The following is a 19,737-nucleotide window of genomic DNA, read 5'->3' on the forward strand; positions in this document are numbered from 1 at the left end:
ATTCACACACACTCACACACCATATGCACACACACACTCACACACACATATGCACACACACACACACTCACACACACACTCACACACTCACACACACACATATGCACACACACACTCACACACACACTCACACACACACTCACACACACTCACACACACACTCACACACACTCACACACACACTCACTCACACACTCACACAGACATATGCACACACACACACACTCACACACACACACACACTCACACACACACACTCACACACACACTCACACACACATATGCACACACACACACTCACACACACACTCACTCACACACTCACACAGACATATGCACACACACACACTCACACACACACTCACACACACACACTCACACACACTCTCTCACACACACACTCACACACTCACTCACACACACACACACTCACACACACACACACACACACACACACACACACACACACGCACGCGCGTGCGTGTGTCCAGCGGCTTGGGTGAGTTGATTCCAGCTGTAAAGCTGGCGCCCAGGATCACCTAATCAGGCTGTGTTTCCGTGTGTGTCTCCCTGTCTGTCTCTGCCCTCTGCCTTGGTGTCTGTTGTCTCCATTTCTCTTCTGACGCCAGAGGCCCACAGCGGCCTCCTTGTTGTCAAAACTCCCAGAGGTGAGCTCCCCCAACCCCCTCCTGCCAGCTGTGCTCACATGATCTGCTTGTTTGAACCCCATTTGTCCCACACATCTGGCAATGTGGTGGCTCCCTGTTATCTTTGATTGGCAGATGGGCATCACCGTCCACTGGGTGAGCGGTTACTGAACAGTTGGTGTCTGTGTGTCCTGCACTTACTGCCCCCAGAATGCCTCTGGAGGTCCTCCCCTCATGCCTGTCCACAGAAGGCTGGACCAGGGGGTTCTATTAGTGCCTCTGGCTGTGGGGCCCGAGGTTGTCACCTGCTTCACCTCCCTATCGCCTCAGGCCATGGGTGGCCTCGATTCCACAGAACAAGGAGAAGCCAGACCGGAGCCAAGCCTCACGACAGGGCAGAAGGGACCTGAACTGGGGACATCTCCCTGTGGCCCTGAGTGAGGCAGGACAATGAGTCAGAGACCAGAGGCCGAGCCGTGCTACCCGGAGATGCTGGCCGGGGCGCCAGCCACCCCTGCTGGGCGGGGCAGGATCCATACTAGCTTCAGGACACAGTCCCCCCAGTTTGTTCCTGTGGCATGAAAAGCCAGTACCCCAACCCTTGCTCCTCCGTGCTCTGTGTGGACATAGTGCCTACCATGGTGTGAACCAAGAGTCAAAAGCCACCTCTGCTTGGACGCAGAACTAGGAAGTCAGCATGAGCCCCGAGTTTTCTGGCAGAAGGAGCAAAAAGAGAACCGAGTCACGTGCCTGGCGGACAGGAAGCAAGCCTGTGGAAGGTTCCCGCTGCTCTCACACTCCACCCAGGCCACCAGGCAGGAGGAAGGAGCCTGTAGGTGCTCCTGGGTTATACCTTGAGAGGCTGCCTCAAAGCAGCAAGAAAACTAACGGAAAGAAATAGAAGAAACCAAGTATCGTCTGCCATTCTGTCCGGTCCCTGTGGGTAGGAGCACCCTGTGCGCTTGCATCTTGGAAGTCGCCTCTGTCGTCTGCCATCTTCTGCTCTTCGTCCCTCTGCTGTGAACTGTGGGAGTCCCCTCCCCCAACACGCATTTCCCACGGTGCTGCATAACTTTGACCATTGGGGTCTCAGTAGCTGCTGACTGGACCTGACAGCACACGCTGGTCACTTCGGGATCCCAGGGTGTGTCTTGAGTCCTGGCAGCGTCCCTGGAGCCCCGCCTTCCTTTGCAGCCGCCCCAGCCCTCTGCCTGCTCCTACGGCATGGTAACAGGGAGAGGCCCGTGCACTCCTGCTCAGTCCGCTTCTCCAGGTGGCATGGAGCCTCCCCAGGCTCTGATAGCCTGCTCGGTGACCGGAACAGCACCACAGTCCCCTGTGGGAATGCCCACCCTGGGCGAGCAGGTGCGTGGCTGCCCCACACCTGCTCTTGTCTCCATTCTTGAGTTTTTTTAGTTGAGACATCATGTGACTCCCAAGCCACCATGTCACCCATCCCATGAACTGCCTGCCATCTCCCCCTCAGTCCCCAGCACCCAAGAATCCTTGTCCCGACTCGGGTTCTCCCGCTCTGGACATTCCCTGTTACGGCGTCCCACACAGTGTGGCCTTTGTGTCTGGGCCTCACTGTCCTGACGCCCCTCTGCACCCTGGCCTGTGTCTCCACCTCTATGGCTGAGTAGCACCGTGTGTGCTGCCCGCCGCCCATCTTCTGCAGACCTTGTTTATCTGTCTGACCGTCGAGGGTGGCAAGAGTGTCTGTGGGGAGTCTCTGTGCTTCTTGGGCGCATACGAGTTGGAGTGGGGGTGGGGACAGGGTTTCTCTGTCCTGGAACTCACTCTGTAGACCAGGCTGGACTTGAACTTAGAAATCCACCTGTCTCTGCCTCCCAAGTGCTGGGATTACAGTGAAAGCTTTTGTGTACTGGGTGAGGGAGGCGTTGGCTCCTACCTCAGCAGGGCGGGTGCAGCTTGGGGCAAGGCCTGTGTCAGTAGAGAGGGTGCCAGAGCCTGTGGGAAGGACCTGCCACCTAGGGCCATCTCTTCTGCGTTCGTTCTCCTCAGGCCTCCTGTGACCTGTCCCCTCCTGGAACACCCTGTGACTCCTCAGTGTCCCCAGGGCTCACCAAGCTCTGCTGCACCTCCCCTGAGGCAAAGCCATGCAGAGCCCACACTCTCAGCCATGGTCCTGCCCCATTACCCCCAGCCCCTGTGCAGGGAGGGCAGCCTCCAGGACCCCAGCATACACAGGCCTGCACCCCAGGCCCCCCACTCCCCTCCAGGTCCGTGTGTCCCGTAACACGCTCCCTTGGCCGGCTGCTGGGAAAGTGGATGAGCTCACGCTCAGGAAGCAGCAGTGCCCGCCCCCCCCAGCGGCTGCATCGACTGCTCCGCAAATGACGTTCAGGATCAGAGGTCTGGCCGCTGCCTGCCCAGCAGTTTACCGGCATCGGGAAAAGGGAGCCAGAGAGGGGCGCTAGCTTACAGGAAGCCACAGCAGCGGCGGCTGCTGCTGCTGCGCATACAGAGGCGGCCAGTGGGGACCCTGACATGGAATTCCACACACACTGTGGCCCAGGCAGTCTGCACAGTGCACCCCTGGCCACTCCTACCATCCAAGGCTCCCGTGGACCCCTGAGACTGTCTCCAGCTGCGCATCACCCCTCCTCTGTGTCTGCTTCTCACTCTTGTAGGGATGGATACTCCTGTAGTTCAGTAACAATTCACCCTGATCCTGTGGGACCTCACAGTAGCTCAGTATTTCTGCAACGATGTTCTTAGGAGCTGGGGCCACACATAGGCAGGGCATTTTATTTATTTATTTATTTATTTATTTATTTTTACCTTTTTTTTTTTTTTTTTTTTTTTGAGATAGGGTCTCATGTAGTGCAGGCTAGCCCTGAACTCATTATGTAGCTGAGAATGACCTTGAACTCCTGATCAGACCAGGCTGGCCTCAAACTCAGAAATCTGCTTGCCTCTGCCTTGCAAGTGCTGGGATTAAAGGCTTGCGCACCACTGCCCGGCTCAGTCCTTTTTTTTTTTTTTTTTTTAAGATTTATTTATTTATTATTATTTGTAAGTACACTGTAGCTGTCTTCAGACACCCCAGAAGAGGGCGTCAGATCTCTTTATGGATGGTTGTGAGCCACCATGTGGTTGCTGGGATTTGAACTCAGGACCTTCAGAAGAGCAGTCGGTGCTCTTAACGGCTGAGCCATCTCTCCAGCCCTCCTTTTTTTTTTTAATTTTTTTTTTTGTTTTTCAAGACAGGGTTTCTCTGTGTAGCCCTGGCTGTCCTGGAACTCACTCTGTAGATCAGGCTGGCCTCGAACTCAGAAATCCGCCTGCCTCTGCCTCCCAAGTGCTGGGATTACAGGCGTGCGCCACCACACCCGGCTTCTTTTTTTAATTTAATTTTATTTTTAATTGTTTTTTGGGACCGGCTGCCTTCCATTCCTGGTTTATCGGTGTCTGGGATGAAGCCCCAGGCTCTCTGCAGGCTGGGCACATCTGCCCACCAAGCTATGCGCCAGTTCCGAGGTTATCTCTGTTTGTTTTGTTTTTGAGAAAGGGTCTCTCTATAGTCCTGACGGTCCTAGAACTCATTATTTAGACCAGGCTGGCTTTGAACTCGCACTGATCTGCCTCCCAAGTGCTGAGATTAAAGACATGTGCTGTCGGGCCTGACTTATTTAATCTTTCTTAAGACAAAAGACTTATGTAGCCCAGGCTAGCCTTGACCTGGTGACGAGGCTCCCGCCTCAGCGTCCTGAGTGTTGGGATCACATGAGCTACTTTGTGACTTCAGTGGTTGGAGTGACCGGCCTGCTGGCTGCCTCACCTGTCCAGGCCAGGCCTGTCTCTCTGCACAGGTGCCTCACATGTTAGGCTAGTGGCCCGCCCCACCCCGCCCCGCCCTGCTCTGTCCCCTCGCTGTGGCAGGGAACCCTCTGCTGTTCCCAGCCTGGCCACACAGCCCTATGCTGTGGACAGGACGGGGGCCAAGGCAGAGGAGATGCTGCGGGGAGTCACCCCCAGCTCTGATAGTGCAGGCTGTCCCTCTGAGGGATGCCACCTCCTCTGTCTCTGCCAGATCCAAAGACCGGCCTGGGAGTCATAGGCGCCCACAACACTCACCCTGGCCATTGGCCACATCAGCCAATGTCCCACATCAGGCCTTGTGCCGTAGCTCAGCCCCATCCATCAGGGTCAGCACTGGCCACACACATGACTTCTGCTGAAGTCCTCGCTCAGGTCCCTCTTTCTAACGTCCCCAGCTCTCCCTCATCCCAGGCTAAGTGCTCCCAGCCGCTCTGAGTCCCTGGCTTGTGTCCTCTTGGCCCCTAGCTCTCCCTTGCCTGACAGCTCACGTGTCCGGCCTCCAGGGGCTGAGGGGCAGAGTGACCCCACATCTATGACCAGAGACCCCTCCTGCCATGCATGGGTGCTGTCTCCTCGCACCTACTGGACCTGACCCCGGGCCGCCCTCACTGCTGGGCTGTGATGGAACTTCAGTTCTTCATACTGGTTTCATCAACCCCTGTACACCCCCACCCCCCAAGACAGGTCTCTCTGTGCAGCCCTGGCTGTCCTGGAATCACTCTGTAGACCAGGCTGGCCTCTGCCTCGCAAGTCCTAGGATTAAAGTCATGTGCTACCAGCACACGGCCTTCAGTTCTCAAAATTCAGGCAGCTTAAAGATTGTCCCTTCCAAGTACATTCAGCACCCATGGGAAAATCAGGAGCTAGAGATTAGCCCTGGCTGCATAGTCTGTAGACGCAGGCAGCCCGCACCTCTGTCTAGAACATTCTGTCTCCTTAGGAAGATGTATCCATCCCGGGACATGGTAGATTATTCCATCTCCCCCACTGCCCGGAGCCCAGGCCGGGCTCTTGCGTTTGGCTCTCTAAGGCCTGGCTTGAGGTCCTTCCGTGCTGTTGTCCTGCTGGAGTCTCTCTCTTGTTCATGGCTGTGTGATACTCCTGCTATGGACACAGTGTGCTGTGTGCCCTGGCGGACACTCTGGTGTGGCGACTCGCTGCTGCGGGTGCTCCTAGTTTCCCTTCGCGTGTTTTGGAAACGCATTTGTAGAGTCTAATGGAAGCCAGAGCTTTGCTGTCTGGGACGCTCACTGCCTGCTTCCGCACAGGCCGCGCCTTCAGCCCGCACAGCCTCGCCACAGCTGCTCCTGCTGGCTTTTGCCGGCTTTTGAGTCAAGCCAGCCTCGGTGGTATCCTGCTCTGATTTCTGTTTTGAGTTTTTTGACAGGGTTTTGCAGTGTAGCCCTGGCTGTTCTCACAGTCCTCCTGCCTCAGCCTCTCAAGGGCTGTGTCAACAAGGATGCACCTCAGTGCCCGTGCCTGTCTGCACTACACGGGCCCCTGGATAGGAGGCAGGATGTTGCCTGAGTGCATAAGGGCAGCTCCAGCGGCTGGGTCTGGGGCGTTGTTCTGGGCTGCCAGGGGTGTGTGAGTCTAGTGGACCCTGCCCTCCTGAGAGGAGGCCAAGCCCTAAGAGAGCCCTGTGTGGGAGCAGAGCCCTGTGCTGCTGCCTGCCTCCAGGGAAAGAGCCTTCTCCCATCTCTCCAGCAGCTCGGCTTACTTGAGGATGCCAGGAATGAGCACTTGGGGCCCTGCTATGAGGAAACTGGAGCCTGTGGTCTGACGAAGGGAGATCCAGAAGGGCACCCAGGCCCCAGTTCCCCAGCCCAGCTTCTCCCAGATGGTGCCTCCCACCCTGATCCCTCGGGTGGGGGCAGGGTGGAGTCTGAAGGGGGCAGGCGCACACCGCAGAGCTTGGTGCTTCAGAGGCCCAGGGAAGCTTTGTCTTCTTCTCCCAAGGGGTGTCCCGGAGAAGTGGGGTCAACCAGGCTCTCGGCCCAGCAGGGTGCGCCGTTGTTGACAGCCCTTCTGGGCTGATCCGCCCCCTACAGTAATTCTCTGCGCTCTGCCAGTAACTGCCCTGACTTACCAGGCAGGCATCATTTCCTGAAACCCAGCCCAGCCTTAGGGGAAGTCGGAGCCGGTGACTAACCCTCATGCAAATGGGGCCGGCAAGATCGCTTCTGCCTCTGTCCCCCACGGAGCCGCTGAGCCTGCGGCTACCGTGGTCATGAGGCTGGTGCTCCCCGGTAGCTCTTCCAGGGGGACCCGACAGCCACCGCTCAGCGCCCCCGCACCCCGGCCATGTCACAGCTGCGCTTCTGGCTGCAGTTCGCCGCGCTCAACAAGGTAACCAGCCAGGGAGAAGCAGGGCCACCCAGAGCCACCTGTGGCGCCCCTGAGTTCCCACAGGTGGCAGGGCTGTGGCATGGGACACCCCCAGCCCTGCCCACTCTGTACTTTTCTCGGCAAGTCACAGTGGACGTGCCAGAATTTTTAAGCTGGAGCCTTGAGGCTCAGCACAGTGGTCGGCGTGGAGGACGGCTGTAGGAGGGAGCCTCAGGTGCAGGTGCCCAGAGCTGGCCCAGCTGCTCTGTGTGGGCAAGGGCGGGACTCGATCTCAGCATGGTCTGATGGAATAGGTAGAGCAGGAGCCGTCTTTCCTCTGGGTTTTCAGTCCAGAAGGGGTGGAAGGCGGCTGTGTTTCTGTGGTCTTTTCTGGGTTTGTCCTCCTGCTCTGGGGAGATGTCTGCCGTATGACCTGGGACAATCTAGGGCGAGTCCTGCCGGGTCCCTTCCACCTGGCAGGGCTGTCACCCAGTAACCACAGTGGAGACCCTTGCAACCTCACTGTGTGCCACCTAGTGCGCCCATGCTATCCCTGGAGGTGCAGTGAGGAGTTGTTACAGGGTATAGACCTACCTTAGAGGGACTTCACTGGGAACCCCATCCTCAGAGCATCGATCAGGGGAAGCCCAGGGCCTACAAGGGTCCAGGCGCCTAGCTGGGACTGTGTAGTTAGCTGGTGACAACTGAGTTGAGCCCTGAATTGTCCTGGAGCATTGCCAAATGCAGGGTCAGGCCTGGGCACTCCGGTGTGCCAGATGGAGCGTTGCCTCAGTGCCCGTGGGTGGCTGGACTATAAGGTCAGGAAGTTTATCCCCACTGGCCTGGTTGGTAAAAGTTTTAGACTAGCATTGAAGGTTCCAGGGGAGGTGCTTGCCTGCCACCCCAGCACTAAAGGTGGCGGAGGGAGGATTAGGAGCTCAAGGCCAGTCAGAGCGATGTGACTGCCTCAGAAAATTAGAGTCCCAGGGTTGCACAATGCAATCCTCCAGGTTCTCACTTCCTGTCCCTTTGTCATGCCTATCATATCGAGTGAGGGGCCTACCCTCCATGGTACCCTCAACCATAGTGGCCTGCTGTTTCCAGTACCTCAGTTTCCCCTTCCTTCCTTTCTCTGTCTATGACCCCTTAGGACATCAGCCACCCTCTCCCTTCAGGCCATCTCCCTGGGCCAGCTGTGACTGACATTGTCCCATCTTGGGCTGAGACCAGCGTGGGAGTCATTGGGTTTGCCTCCTGCAGCCACAGTTGTGGGGACCATCACTGGTAGCTGGGGCCATTGTGGGAGGGTGCTGGGCCCCAGGGAGCCTGAGACATGGAGCGCCAGTGTTCCAGGGCTTCTCACAACTCCTCTGCCTTCTCGCTTGTCCAGAGCTGGGTTCCCTCGGGATTTTCTCACCATTCGAGAGACCAAGGATCGCAGAGCTGTCCTATGCTGCCCGTCCAGGGTCTAGACTAGGTGTTTTGCTGGGGACAGGGCACAAGCTGTGACTGTCCAAGTCTGCTCCTTGTATACAATGGGGAAACAGGACTCGAGAGTCCTTTCCTGTCCCCCACCCCCCCATGCAGGCTGCCGCCTCAGCAGCAGGGTCATAGCCCTGTGAGGCAGGGATTGTAAAACCCAGCCCCATGACAGCCCAGGGTTCCCTGGGAAGTCACTAGGTTCTCAGACCATTGCCTCCCCTTCCCTGGGTCAGATCAGATGGCTCGGCATGATAACCCTCAGAGAAGGTGGGCAGTTCCCAGGACCAAGACTCTGGAGTCTAAGGAGATAAACCCTAGAGAGCGGCCTCATGCCGGGCTGGGTAGGCTGGGGGCCATACTCAGGGCTCTTCTCTCCCTCCCAACCTTGAGGCCTTGAAACCCTGTTGCCAAGTCACTTAGCCTTCCTGTCTCCTGGGAAAGAGAGACCTGTCACAGGTCCCCAGGTTCAGGGGCAGCCCCTTCCTTCAGCCTGGCCCCGTCCTCCCTGGGCTCGAAGCCCCCGATCTCCACGGCGGCTCAGCCTGGCGCCTGTTGTGCACCTTGAGTGCTCACTGTCACAGCAGGGACAGGATGTGTAAGGGACATCCAGCAGATCACAGCTGGCTCTGCTTATACCGCTAGAGGAGCTCCCGGCCTCCTGTCCCGCCCCACCCCGCCCCGCCAGGGAGATGCTCCCTGATGCCTCCTAGCAGGTCAGCAGGATTCTCTAGCTGGCTGATACTGTCTGAAGGGTGCTGGGCTGGGGCTGCTGGTCGCAGTGGAGCACGGGCAGGCACTGCGGACAGTGATGCTGCCCAGGCCTTCAGGGACATCACTCAGGCCTCCAGGCCCTTATGCAGCAGGATTGGGACATGGAAACTCCCAGCCCACGGGTGCACTCAGGGTGGAGACAGCACTCCTGTCTCTCCCGCATGGTGGCTCCTACCTGTCCTCTCAGGAGGCTGAGATTGCTGTGAATCTGAGGCCAGCCTGAGCTACGGAGTAAACAGACACTATTCAGTTTCATCCATCTTCCATATAGTTCACTCATTTGAACTGTACATTTCTGTGGTTTTAATGTAGTCGTGGCTGTATATTTATGACTTTTAGAACATTCCATCCCATTAAAAAGAATCCTGTCACCCCACCCTTCCCCAGCTCTGGAAACCCTGAACCACTTGCCATCACTGTGTTTTGTAGTCTGGACATTTTCTGTTATGGAGTCCCTGCTGTGGCCTTGTGTGTCTTGCTCTTACTGAGCACTGTGTTGTCATGGTCACACCATGCTGTGGTGTCCTGTTCCTACTGTGTGACACTCGAAACACACAACTGCTCACCTGGACACTGAGTCACCACTGCCTGTCTCCTAGGACCCCTCGTGCCTCGAGGACCTCTCCAATGCCTCCGTCTTCTCCTCATCTGTGGACTCCCTGTCAGACATCCCTGACACACCCGACTTCCCGCAGGCCGAAAGCCTCAGTGAGGTGCCCACCATCTGGGACGTCAGCACCGCCCCAGCCGCCCATGACAAGGTCAGCTTCAGGGCCTCCAGGGCCACTCTGGCGACACAGGCGGACAAGGGGGGCTGGCAGGGCTTGAGAATGGTGACAGTGTGATCAGGCGTCCTATCCGCCAGGCTGCGGGCCAATCCCCACAGCCCTAGAGGCCCCACAACCCTGCGCTGGGTCCCAGCTGTGGTCTGCCCGCCGGGACACAGCCTGTCCTAGAGAGATTGGAAAGCAGGGTGTCACATAGCCCAGGCTAGCCTCAACTGTGCTCTGTAGCCAAGGCTGTCCTTGAGCTACTGATCCACCTGTCTCAGCCCCAGAGTCCTGGGGTGACAGGTGTGCGCCAGCGGGTCTGACTCCAAAGGCAATTGGGGTCATGAGTTCTCACCCCAAGAACTCCGCCCTCGGTGGACCTCAGATGGTATCTGGAGACAGACTTGGGTGACTGTTGCAGCAGGGGTACGCAGCTCCTGGCCCAGAGTGGGTGATCCGCAGAGACCCCGCTAAGCTGCCTTCGTGGCCCAGGATGCCTCACAGGGAGCACTTGGCCTCGTGGCGGGGAGGAAGGGACACCTAGCCAATTGATGGTTTAATGCTGGCTCTGCTCCCCGACTCCACATTGAGGCAAGCAGTGTCTCTCGGGGACCCTGACTTCTCTCTGTCCACACACTCAGTAGACAGGTGGCTGTGGGCCAGAGGCTTCCGGGCATGTAGGACTCTGACCTAGGGGATCTTGGCCAGTGGTGATTTTGCCCCCAGGGGACGTTAATAGTGCCTGGGAGACTGTATGGTTAGTCCGGCCTCGGGAGGAGCTCCTGGCATGGATAAAGCCTCTGGGCCTGACCTGGTTCCCAATCCCAGTGATGCAAGGGCACCCTGCCCAGTGCCAGTGTCTTCCAGACGGAAGCGTCTAGGCTTTGAGAGTGTAAATTAGGAATGCTCCCAGGAGTCCCCAGGAAGGAGGCCTTGGTGCCATACAGCTCTCTCTGAGTTAAAGGCTGACAGTGCTGTTGGAGCAGAGCCAGCAGGACAGGCAGTCCCTGTGTGACCCCACCCCCTGTTGTGTGGAGCCTTGAGATCAAGGCCACTGGGTGCTGCCTACCCTGCCCAGAGCCCCAGGCTGCCATATCTGAAACCTGACACCCAACTCTGCTGCAGCCCGGAACATGACTCAGCCTTCCAGGAACCTCCACAGTCTGTTTGGGTTTGTGTTAATTTAAGAAAGAAAACAAAAAGGCTGGAGGGTTGAGTGTGGACTTGTTGAGTGTGGACGTGTGACCCTCCCAAGCTTCCTCTGGCCCCGTGCCCTGCAGAGCAAGGGACACGTGACAGTGACTGTGCCTGCCGTGCTCCAGGGATTCCTGTCCTCCCTCAAGGATGCTGCATCTCAGGCCAGCCCTGCAGGTTAGGGCTGCAGGCCGTGTTGTCTCATGACAGTGCAGTGGCCAGCACGGCCCAGCACGGCCTGGCTCGGCTGTTGAGCAGCTGCTCCCCATTCTGCTCTGCCGGTGCTCAGAGGGTAGAGCGCTTCCCAGTACGGTACACTCTGGGGAGCCCTGGCCCAGGTGCGGTGTTGTCCCTGTAATCCCAGCACTTAGAAGGTAGAGGAGGCAGGAGGACTGGGACTTCAGGGTCGTCCTTGACTACTTAGGGAGTTTGAGGCCAGGCTGGGCTATATGACCCTGGTCTAAAAAAACAAAACAAAAACCCCCAGGGCTATGATGCCTTTACAGAGGACACAAGCTATCCCCAGCATCTCCATGGTTCAGGGGTCTGGCACCTTCTTCTGGTCTCCGTAGGCACTGCCTTCACACAGTGTACTTTACATACATGTAAGGAACACACCCATACACACAAAATAAATAAATCTTTAAAATATATTTCCATGCCTCTAGATTGAGGAGTTGAGTCAGTGGTCGAGGGGAGCCATGACGCCTGCGTGGCCTCAGACTCAACACGTGGCCTGGCCACGTCTCCTACAGAGGAACATCTGGGGTCTGGTCACAGCCTTGGGGACATTCTCACCCTGTCAGCTCCCACCACAGGTGGTAGCGCTGTCCCTTAGCCCGGACTCTCAGTCACTCCCAAGGACGTTTGCCCAGCCCTCAGGCTCCAGTCCGCATCCTGAGACTTACCTGGCCGGCTTTCGTCCGCTTTTCCCTGGACAGGCTTCCATTTTGAAGTCTCCCGTGTCCCACAGGGGCACAAGCTGTTGTCGGCCCTCCCCACCAGGGTCGCCAGGTCCCAGGACAAGTCAGGCAGGGCTGTGACCCTGAGACTGAGCAGTCCTCTGTAAGGACACAGACACTCCAGAGAAGACCCTGGCTCACACCCTGCCCTGCTGTCCCCTGCAGTTGTTCCTACCTGGTGGGCCGTTCCCGACTCTGGAGGACCCGGTGACCTCACTCCCCAGCACTCCGCTTCTCATCAGCTATCAGGTAACCTGTGTGGCCAGCAGAGAGGCTCCAAAGGCTTCCCAGACAGCCTCAGGGCTAAGGGCGAAGCCACACCCAGCCCAGCCCACCCCAGTGTGTGTGTGTGGGGGGGGTACTTTGTGCAGCATCCCTGCTGCCCTCGGGCATGCTGGGTCACTGCAATGTGGACTAGACCCCTGAACTGTCCCCCCACAGTCACACAGCCAGCCTGAGGAGGAGGAAGGGGAGGAAGAGGAGGAGACTGAAGAACTGGGCCATGCTGAGACCTATGCCGACTATGTGCCGTCCAAGTGTGAGTGTCTGGGCCAGGGTGGGATAGACACGCCCACCAAGAAGGCAGAGGTGGAGTGCCTCCTCTACAGTGTGGTGGCCTCGGGAGCAGGCGGATGACCGCTGGCCACTCGTCCTTTGTCACATGCCAACTCTGCCCGCCCTCTGTCCGCTCACCAGCCAAGATTGGAAAGCAGCACCCAGACCGCGTTGTGGAGACCAGTACCCTGTCCAGCGTCCCACCCCCAGACATCACCTACACCCTGGCACTGCCCACCTCAGACAACGGGACCCTGTCTGCCCTACAGCTGGAAGCCATCACCTATGCCTGCCAGGTAGCTGGCCGTGCCCCCCGCCGCCTCCCAGGCTCACAAGGAGGGTGCCAGGCACACAGGCCTGACCTACCTCTCTTCACACTCACCACAGCAACACGAGGTCCTGCTGCCCAGTGGGCAGCGTGCCGGTTTCCTGATTGGGGATGGGGCCGGCGTGGGCAAGGGCCGCACAGTGGCTGGCATCATAGTGGAGAACTACCTACGGGGACGCAAGAAGGCTCTGTGGTGAGTGCCTGCTAGACCTAGTGGAGCAGGTAGGTGGCACGGGGTGGGACAGGGACAGGCATTCCTGACCAGGTGTCTCCTGTAGGTTCAGTGCCTCCAATGACCTCAAGTATGATGCAGAGCGGGACCTAAGAGACATCGAGGCCCCAGGCATTGCGGTGCATGCGCTGAGCAAGGTAAGCCAGGCATCGACGGCCTGCTGAACCCAGACCCGTTAGTAAGGACAGCTGAGGCAGGGGAGTGGCCCAGCTGTACCAGGTTTCCTTTATCAGGGGGAAAACAGAGGCTTGTGGGTGACTGGGCTATGCCAAGGAATCTTTCCCAAGAGGGAGACTAAGGCAGGAGAAACCCTGAACACATCCCTGTGTCTGAACCTGTGTCCACAGATCAAGTACGGTGACAACACTACCTCAGAGGGTGTCCTCTTTGCCACCTACTCTGCCCTGATTGGAGAAAGCCAGGCGGGTGGGCAGCATCGCACACGCCTACGCCAGATCCTGCAGTGGTGTGGTGAAGCCTTCGATGGTGTGGTATCCTGTTGCCAAGGATGGATGGATGTGGGTGGGTGGACGGACAGATGGATGGATGAATGGGTAGTGGTTGGATGGATGGATGGATGGATGGGTGGATGGATGTGTAGTTAGGTGGATGGAGGGTGGGTGGAGGGTGGGTGGAGGGTGGGTGGGTGGAGGGTGGGTGGAGGGTGGGAGGGTGGGCATGGAGAAGGACAGAGCTAAAGGAGTAGGGATGTTGAGTGGGTGTTGAGTGTGAGGGGCTCAGTTTGGGAGGAGCCCAAGAGCAGACAGAGGCTTTGGCGAGCACTGACCAGCGGGGAGTACCACATCATACTAGGCCTGTGTCTCACCCGTGCCTGGCACAGCCCCTTTCAGAGCCATTCTGATATTGGGGACAGAGCGTAGAGCAGGACTCGCAAGTTAACCCAAATCATCCTGGCCTGCTTCCAGTCAGCCTGTGGGCTGTGGGCACCCAGGTTCCCTGCAGTGTTAGGAGTGACTGTTGGAAACATTGCGGCCACTGTGCACACCCAAGGCCAGCAGGAGCTTGTCCACGCTGGGCTCCTTGACCCAATGTGGGCAGCCCACAGACCCAGAGCGGTCTGTGCCTATGGCGTGGCCCTCCAGGGATACGCCCAGGGACCCAGGGAGGTGGGCAGTGAGGCCGCAGAGAGTGTGGCCGGAACCTCAGCACAGCACTCTTGTATCTGCCCTTCTTGGCCCTCTGGCCTTGGGTCTGGAGAGTCTTTCTATGTCATCTAAGCTGCCTCCCTCCTTGGCGCCTGCCCCTCTTTTGAGACAGACTCTGTCACAGCAGGGTCTGTCATGGCATGGTGGCCACCAGGTCAGACTTATGTAGTGCTGAGGATGGAACACAGAGGTTTGTGCATGGTAAGCATGCCTGACGCTGAGCACCATGCCCCCCCACCCAGCAGCCCCTTTTTTGTGGTTTTTCAAGACAGGGTTTCTCTGTGTAGCCCTGGCTGTCCTGGAACTCACTCTGTAGACCAGGCTGGCCTCGAACTCAGAAATCCGCCTGCCTCTGCCTCCCAAGTGCTGGGATTAAAGGCGTGCGCCACCACTGCCCAGTATTGAGTGGTCCTCAAACTCCAAGTCCCCCACATTTTCCCAGTTCCCTTTGCTGCATTGTGGGATATTTGATTAGGGATACGTTCTGTGATTCTGAAACATTCCTTAACCCAGAGTGTCTCAGATTGTGTTTGATGAGTGTCACAAAGCCAAGAATGCCAGCTCCACCAAGATGGGCAAGGCTGTGCTGGACCTGCAGAGCAAGCTGCCCCAGGCTAGGGTGGTGTATGCCAGTGCCACAGGTGAGCTGTGGGGCGGCGGCTGGGCAGGCTGGGCACCTACACAGGGGTGCGGGGTGTCCTGCCGCACTAGATTAGACCTGTACCCTGTTTTTGCTTGGTACCTGGGGCAACCATGGAGCCTGCTGTCTCTCAGCCAGCCTCCCCTTGCTGATGGCCTCTGGCTGACCTTGATGGCACCCTTGGACATCTGCCTCAGAGCCTCAGTCCCTTCCCTAGGGCCCAAGTCCCTGGGACTGTGGTGGCAGTGGACCCCACTCGGCCCCTGCGTGACCCGCAGCACTCCCAGTTGCATGGTGAGCTGCTGGCCTCAGTTTCCTGCTTCCAATCCCTAGGTGCGTCCGAGCCCCGCAACATGATATACATGAGCCGCCTGGGCATCTGGGGCGAGGGCACACCCTTCCGGACCTTCGAGGAGTTCCTGCACGCCATTGAGAAGAGGTGGGTCCCATCTCTGCCTCTGGCTATCCTTGCCAGGTCTCCAAAGGCCCCGTGTCTCCCAGCACCTCCTGTCCCCTCAGAAAGATGAGCTCTTCTCCTCACAGTCCCTCTGCTCTGCTCCTCTCTGGCCTCAGCCGGCTTCCTCCCGACATGGGGCCTGTGCGTGCGCATGTGTGCTGCCCCGGGCTCCCACGGGACGGGGTGTCAGGGGCTCTGTCTGTCTGCAGGGGCGTGGGCGCCATGGAGATCGTGGCCATGGACATGAAGGTCAGCGGCATGTACATCGCGCGCCAGCTCAGTTTCTCGGGGGTCACCTTCCGAATCGAGGAGATCCCATTGTCCCCCGCCTTCGAGCAGGTCTACAACCGGGCAGCCCGGCTGGTAAGCTGGGGCAGTTGTCTGCAGGGACCCCGCTCCTCATTGGCACGTGTCACACAGTCACACTGTGGGGTGTGTGGTAGGGAGCGGGAGCTCCTGGGGTCACGTCAGCGCTACGTCAGCGCTACGTCAGCATCAGGTTACCTCAAGCCAGTCTTTGGGGCTTTTTGTCTCTCATTTTATTTTGCATTTGTTTGTTTGGTTTCTCAGTGTAGCTCTGCCTGTGCCCTCTGTTGCCAGGCTGGCCTCGAACTCACAGAGGTCTGCCAGCTGGGACTAGAGGCATAGGTCACCACTGCCTGGCAATCTTTTTTGTTTAAAAAAAGAAAAAAAGCCAGGCGGTGGTGGCACACGCCTGTAATCCCAGCACTCTGGGAGGCAGAGGCAGGCGGATTTCTGAGTTCAAGGCCAGCCTGGTCTACAGAGTGAGTTCCAGGACAGCCAGGGCTACACAGAGAAACCCTGTCTCTAAAAAACAAATCTAAAAAAACAAAAAACAACAACAGCAAAGCATTATGTATTCTTTTTTAGGGGGTGGGGTGCAGCGAAGTTTTATTCCCCGCCTGTTGTTATGGGGGTTTATGTGTTCTTATTCTGTGTTCATCAGTGTTTTGCCTGCATGTGTGTCTGTGAAGTGTCTGAGTTCTTGGAACTAAAGTTACAGACGGTCGTTTTCTGTCATGTGGGAATTGAACCTGGATTCTCTGGAAGAGCATCTCTCCAGCACCCATCACTTTTACTTTTATTTCTGAGACTATCTTATCTCACTATAAGTTAGTTGCCCAGACTTCTGGCAATCCTCCTGCCTCAGTCACCCATGTGCTATGTATAGTCAGAGGCATGTACCAGAACTCCTGGCCTCTGCTTGAAGGAGTCACGGCTATGACACTGGCAGTCCTGCTCGCGTTCGAGGACTCCCAGGCATGTTGCCTAGACAGTGACATGGGGTAGTGACCGTGTCCAGCCTCCCTGTGTGGACAGGCTCCTGTTCCCACACTGGCTCAGCAATAGGCTCTCTCCCCTGGCCCCGCCCTGGCCCCTCTGCCTCTAGTTCCAGGTGCCGACACAAGTGTGCACCATCACCCCAGTTCGGCCGCTGTGTGTGTGCTAGGCCTGAGTGTGATCCCAGCACTACAGACTATGAAAGAACAAGCTGGAGGTGCTAACCCGGTGCTGTCACCCAGGCACTCGGGAATCATGGGCCAGCTACAAGGAAAACCCTGCGTGAAAACAACAAAATGAAAGGCCAGCATGGTCAGCAGGGACACCTACAGTGCCTGCCCTGTGGCCTCCAGTGGCCATTCATCTCGGGGGACAAATGTGGCTGCCCTGCTAGAGACCTCCTGTCAGCCTGTGGCGGCCAGGGTGCTGCTCAGGACCGTGCGGAGCCTCGGGGTGGGCCGGTGCCCGTCATGCCCAGGAGGCCTTGAGTCTGGCTGCCCTGTGGAAACTCTGAAGCTAGGTGTGGGGACTAGCATCTGTCACTGCAGCACGTGGGAGGTAGAAGCGGGAGAGTTAGAGATTGGAGGTTATCGTAGGCTCCACATCCAGCTCAGGCCGGCCCTCTTCCCCAGTAAAGTCAGACCTAGAGTGCACATCTGTGGTCTCAGTGTCCAGGAGGCTGGAAGACTGGAGCAAGGGCTCAGGACTTCAAGGCCAGCCTGGGCTACCAGGGATGCTTAATCACATGACAACAACGGCCCTCCTCCAGCCTGGTGCTCTTTGACAATGTGTGTATGAACGCAGCGTGGCTGTCCTGCATCCACCTGCTACCTGCAGGACACCTGCTTTGGCTCTGTCACCCTCATTGTGCACCCCTCCCTCACCGGTCCTCACCCCACATTCCGCAACCCGAGTCCCCGCCACAGGCTGGCTGGTACCCTCACCATGGGCCTTGCTTTTGCAGTGGGCTGAGGCCCTGAGCGTGTTCCAGCAGGCAGCCGACTGGATCGGCCTGGAGTCTCGCAAGTCCCTGTGGGGTCAGTTCTGGTCCGCGCACCAGCGCTTCTTTAAGTACCTGTGCATTGCGGCGAAGGTGCACCGGCTGGTGGAGCTGGCGCAGCAGGAGCTGGGCAGGGGCAAGGTGAGTGTGCACACAAGCCCGGGGAGGGGCAGTCACCCGGGAGCCCACGTGGCATTCACACACCCATCCCCCATCCCCGCAGTGCGTGGTCATCGGGCTGCAGTCCACAGGGGAGGCGCGAACCCGAGAGGTGCTGGATGAGAATGAGGGTCACCTGGACTGCTTCGTCTCCGCGGCAGAGTGAGTGACTCCCCTGGCTGTGCCCATTGCTGCCCTGTGCCCCTCAGCAGCTGGGGAGGAGCCACCAGGGGGCAGGGCCAGACAGGAATCTCATGGGTCTGAAGGCCACATGGGTTTTGATCCTGGGACCTCAAAAGGAGACTTGTGGACATCTGCCACGACACACAGTGGTGCTATCCCAACACAGTCCCATGGGCTTCTCAGGAGCCACCGCAGTTCACCCCAGCGAGACTCCTGCCTGATCCCACCCAGGGACCCCAACCTGGGGGCCACTGTGCCCCCTCCATCCCCCTGAAGCTGCTTGGCCATGACCTGCCTGTGTGCTGAGCCCTCTCTCCCCTGCAGAGGTGTCTTCCTGTCCCTGATCCAGAAGCACTTCCCTTCCACCAGGAGGAGGCGTGACCGGGGAGGAGGAAAGAGGAAACGTATGCCCACCCAGCCCCTCCTCTGCTTTACTCTGACCCCCTCTCCCTCCAGACCTGCCTGAGGTCTGTCCCCACTCTAGCGTCATGTCCTGCACCAGCGGCTGGGAGTTTTCACATGGGCACCCCCGGCAGTGCAAGTGTAGATCTGGCCATTCCCCTGCAGGGTGCTCAGAGAAGAGCTGGGGCAAAACCCTGGCAGACTCTAACCTCAGGATGCCTGCCTGTCAGCCCAGCACCCACTGCCCAAGGCCCTGGGGACCCCAGCAGGACCGTAGACCCCAGCTTCAGCCCCACGGGTTGGCAGGCAGGCAGGCAGGCGGACAGACAGACAGACAGGCAGTCAGGCGGGTGGGCACCACACACAGGCGGGTGGGCAGACAGGTGGGCGGGAGGGTGGGTGGACCGACAGGTAGGCCGACGGGCAGGCAGGCAGGTGGGCAGACAGACAGACAGACAGGCAGGCGGGCTGACAGACAGACAGACAGGCAGGCAGGCTTGCCTTTGGAGCTGCGCAGCCAAGGCTGCTCAGGGCAGTGTGTGCGGCCACCTACCCTCCAGCTCAGACTTCCCAAGCCAGACTCAGAGAAGCCAGATCCCTCCCCCGCAGACACACAGCCTGGGAAGGACAGCCTCGGCTCCTCCGCTCCCCAGACACGCGGGCCTTCCCCCTCCACACATGCTGCCTGGCAACCAACAGCACTGTCACTCGAGGAGATGGACTTGTCCTTTGAGGAGGCTCTGACATCTCCAGTCATGAAGCCGTCAGGGGTGGGGATGGGGACATGGTACCCCAGGTCGCCTCGCCCTGCCCAAAGAGGGGCTGAAGGGCTTCCTGGAGGGCATAGAAGCCACACCCAAACAGAAGAGGCCAGCCATCTTAGACAGGAGCCTGGGTGGCTCCACCCCAGAGTCAGGCCCCTCCTGGCCTCAGCGCTTCCTGCTCTCTACCCTCCTCCCAAGCTCCACCCACTCTGCAGCCTCCACTTCCCAAAGCTGACCAGGGACTCCTCCCTGCAGGGCGGCCACGGGGTCGTGGCCCCAAGGCTTCCAGACTGGCACTGGAGACAGCAGGCGTCATCCGTATTAGTGATGGCAGCAGCACAGAGTCAGATGCTGGGGATGCTGGCCTGGACAGCGACTTCAATTCATCCCCAGAGTCCCTGGTGGACGACGACGTGGTCATCGTAGACGCCCCCACATTGCCCACAGATGACCGAGGTGAGCCTCCGCCATCCAGGCAGCAGACATAGCTACATGAGGGCCTGTCCACCACATACCCTTGCTACAGATGGGGAAACTGAGGCACATGGC

At 58.4% G+C, this 19,737-nt stretch overlaps 1 protein-coding gene and 1 long non-coding RNA gene across 5 annotated transcripts in view; both read left to right on the forward strand.

Annotated features, from left to right (window-relative positions):
• Positions 1 to 19,737, forward strand: part of Sbno2 (strawberry notch homolog 2) — a 46,202-nt gene that overhangs the window by 21,311 nt on the left and 5,154 nt on the right. For 2 of the 4 annotated variants that reach the window (XM_052165862.1, XM_052165863.1), the window contains exons 5-19: positions 1,842 to 2,012; positions 9,674 to 9,835; positions 12,166 to 12,249; positions 12,442 to 12,538; positions 12,697 to 12,851; positions 12,943 to 13,076; positions 13,162 to 13,252; positions 13,463 to 13,606; positions 14,805 to 14,922; positions 15,255 to 15,360; positions 15,588 to 15,741; positions 17,645 to 17,821; positions 17,904 to 18,001; positions 18,347 to 18,426; positions 19,444 to 19,644. In XM_052165862.1, coding sequence (XP_052021822.1) covers positions 1,842 to 2,012; positions 9,674 to 9,835; positions 12,166 to 12,249; positions 12,442 to 12,538; positions 12,697 to 12,851; positions 12,943 to 13,076; positions 13,162 to 13,252; positions 13,463 to 13,606; positions 14,805 to 14,922; positions 15,255 to 15,360; positions 15,588 to 15,741; positions 17,645 to 17,821; positions 17,904 to 18,001; positions 18,347 to 18,426; positions 19,444 to 19,644 — 1,972 coding nt within the window. The remainder of the gene's footprint in view (positions 1 to 1,841; positions 2,013 to 9,673; positions 9,836 to 12,165; positions 12,250 to 12,441; positions 12,539 to 12,696; positions 12,852 to 12,942; positions 13,077 to 13,161; positions 13,253 to 13,462; positions 13,607 to 14,804; positions 14,923 to 15,254; positions 15,361 to 15,587; positions 15,742 to 17,644; positions 17,822 to 17,903; positions 18,002 to 18,346; positions 18,427 to 19,443; positions 19,645 to 19,737) is intronic. The other 2 variants (XM_052165864.1, XM_052165865.1) reach the window with 1 other exon arrangement.
• LOC127671175 (uncharacterized) lies at positions 3,472 to 9,477 on the forward strand. Its single transcript, XR_007974679.1, has 2 exons — positions 3,472 to 6,842; positions 7,972 to 9,477. It is a non-coding gene; the product is annotated as an uncharacterized LOC127671175 (long non-coding RNA).

This window comes from Apodemus sylvaticus, chromosome 20 (genome assembly GCF_947179515.1).
Source record: "Apodemus sylvaticus chromosome 20, mApoSyl1.1, whole genome shotgun sequence".
NCBI classification, from domain to species: domain Eukaryota; kingdom Metazoa; phylum Chordata; class Mammalia; order Rodentia; family Muridae; genus Apodemus; species Apodemus sylvaticus.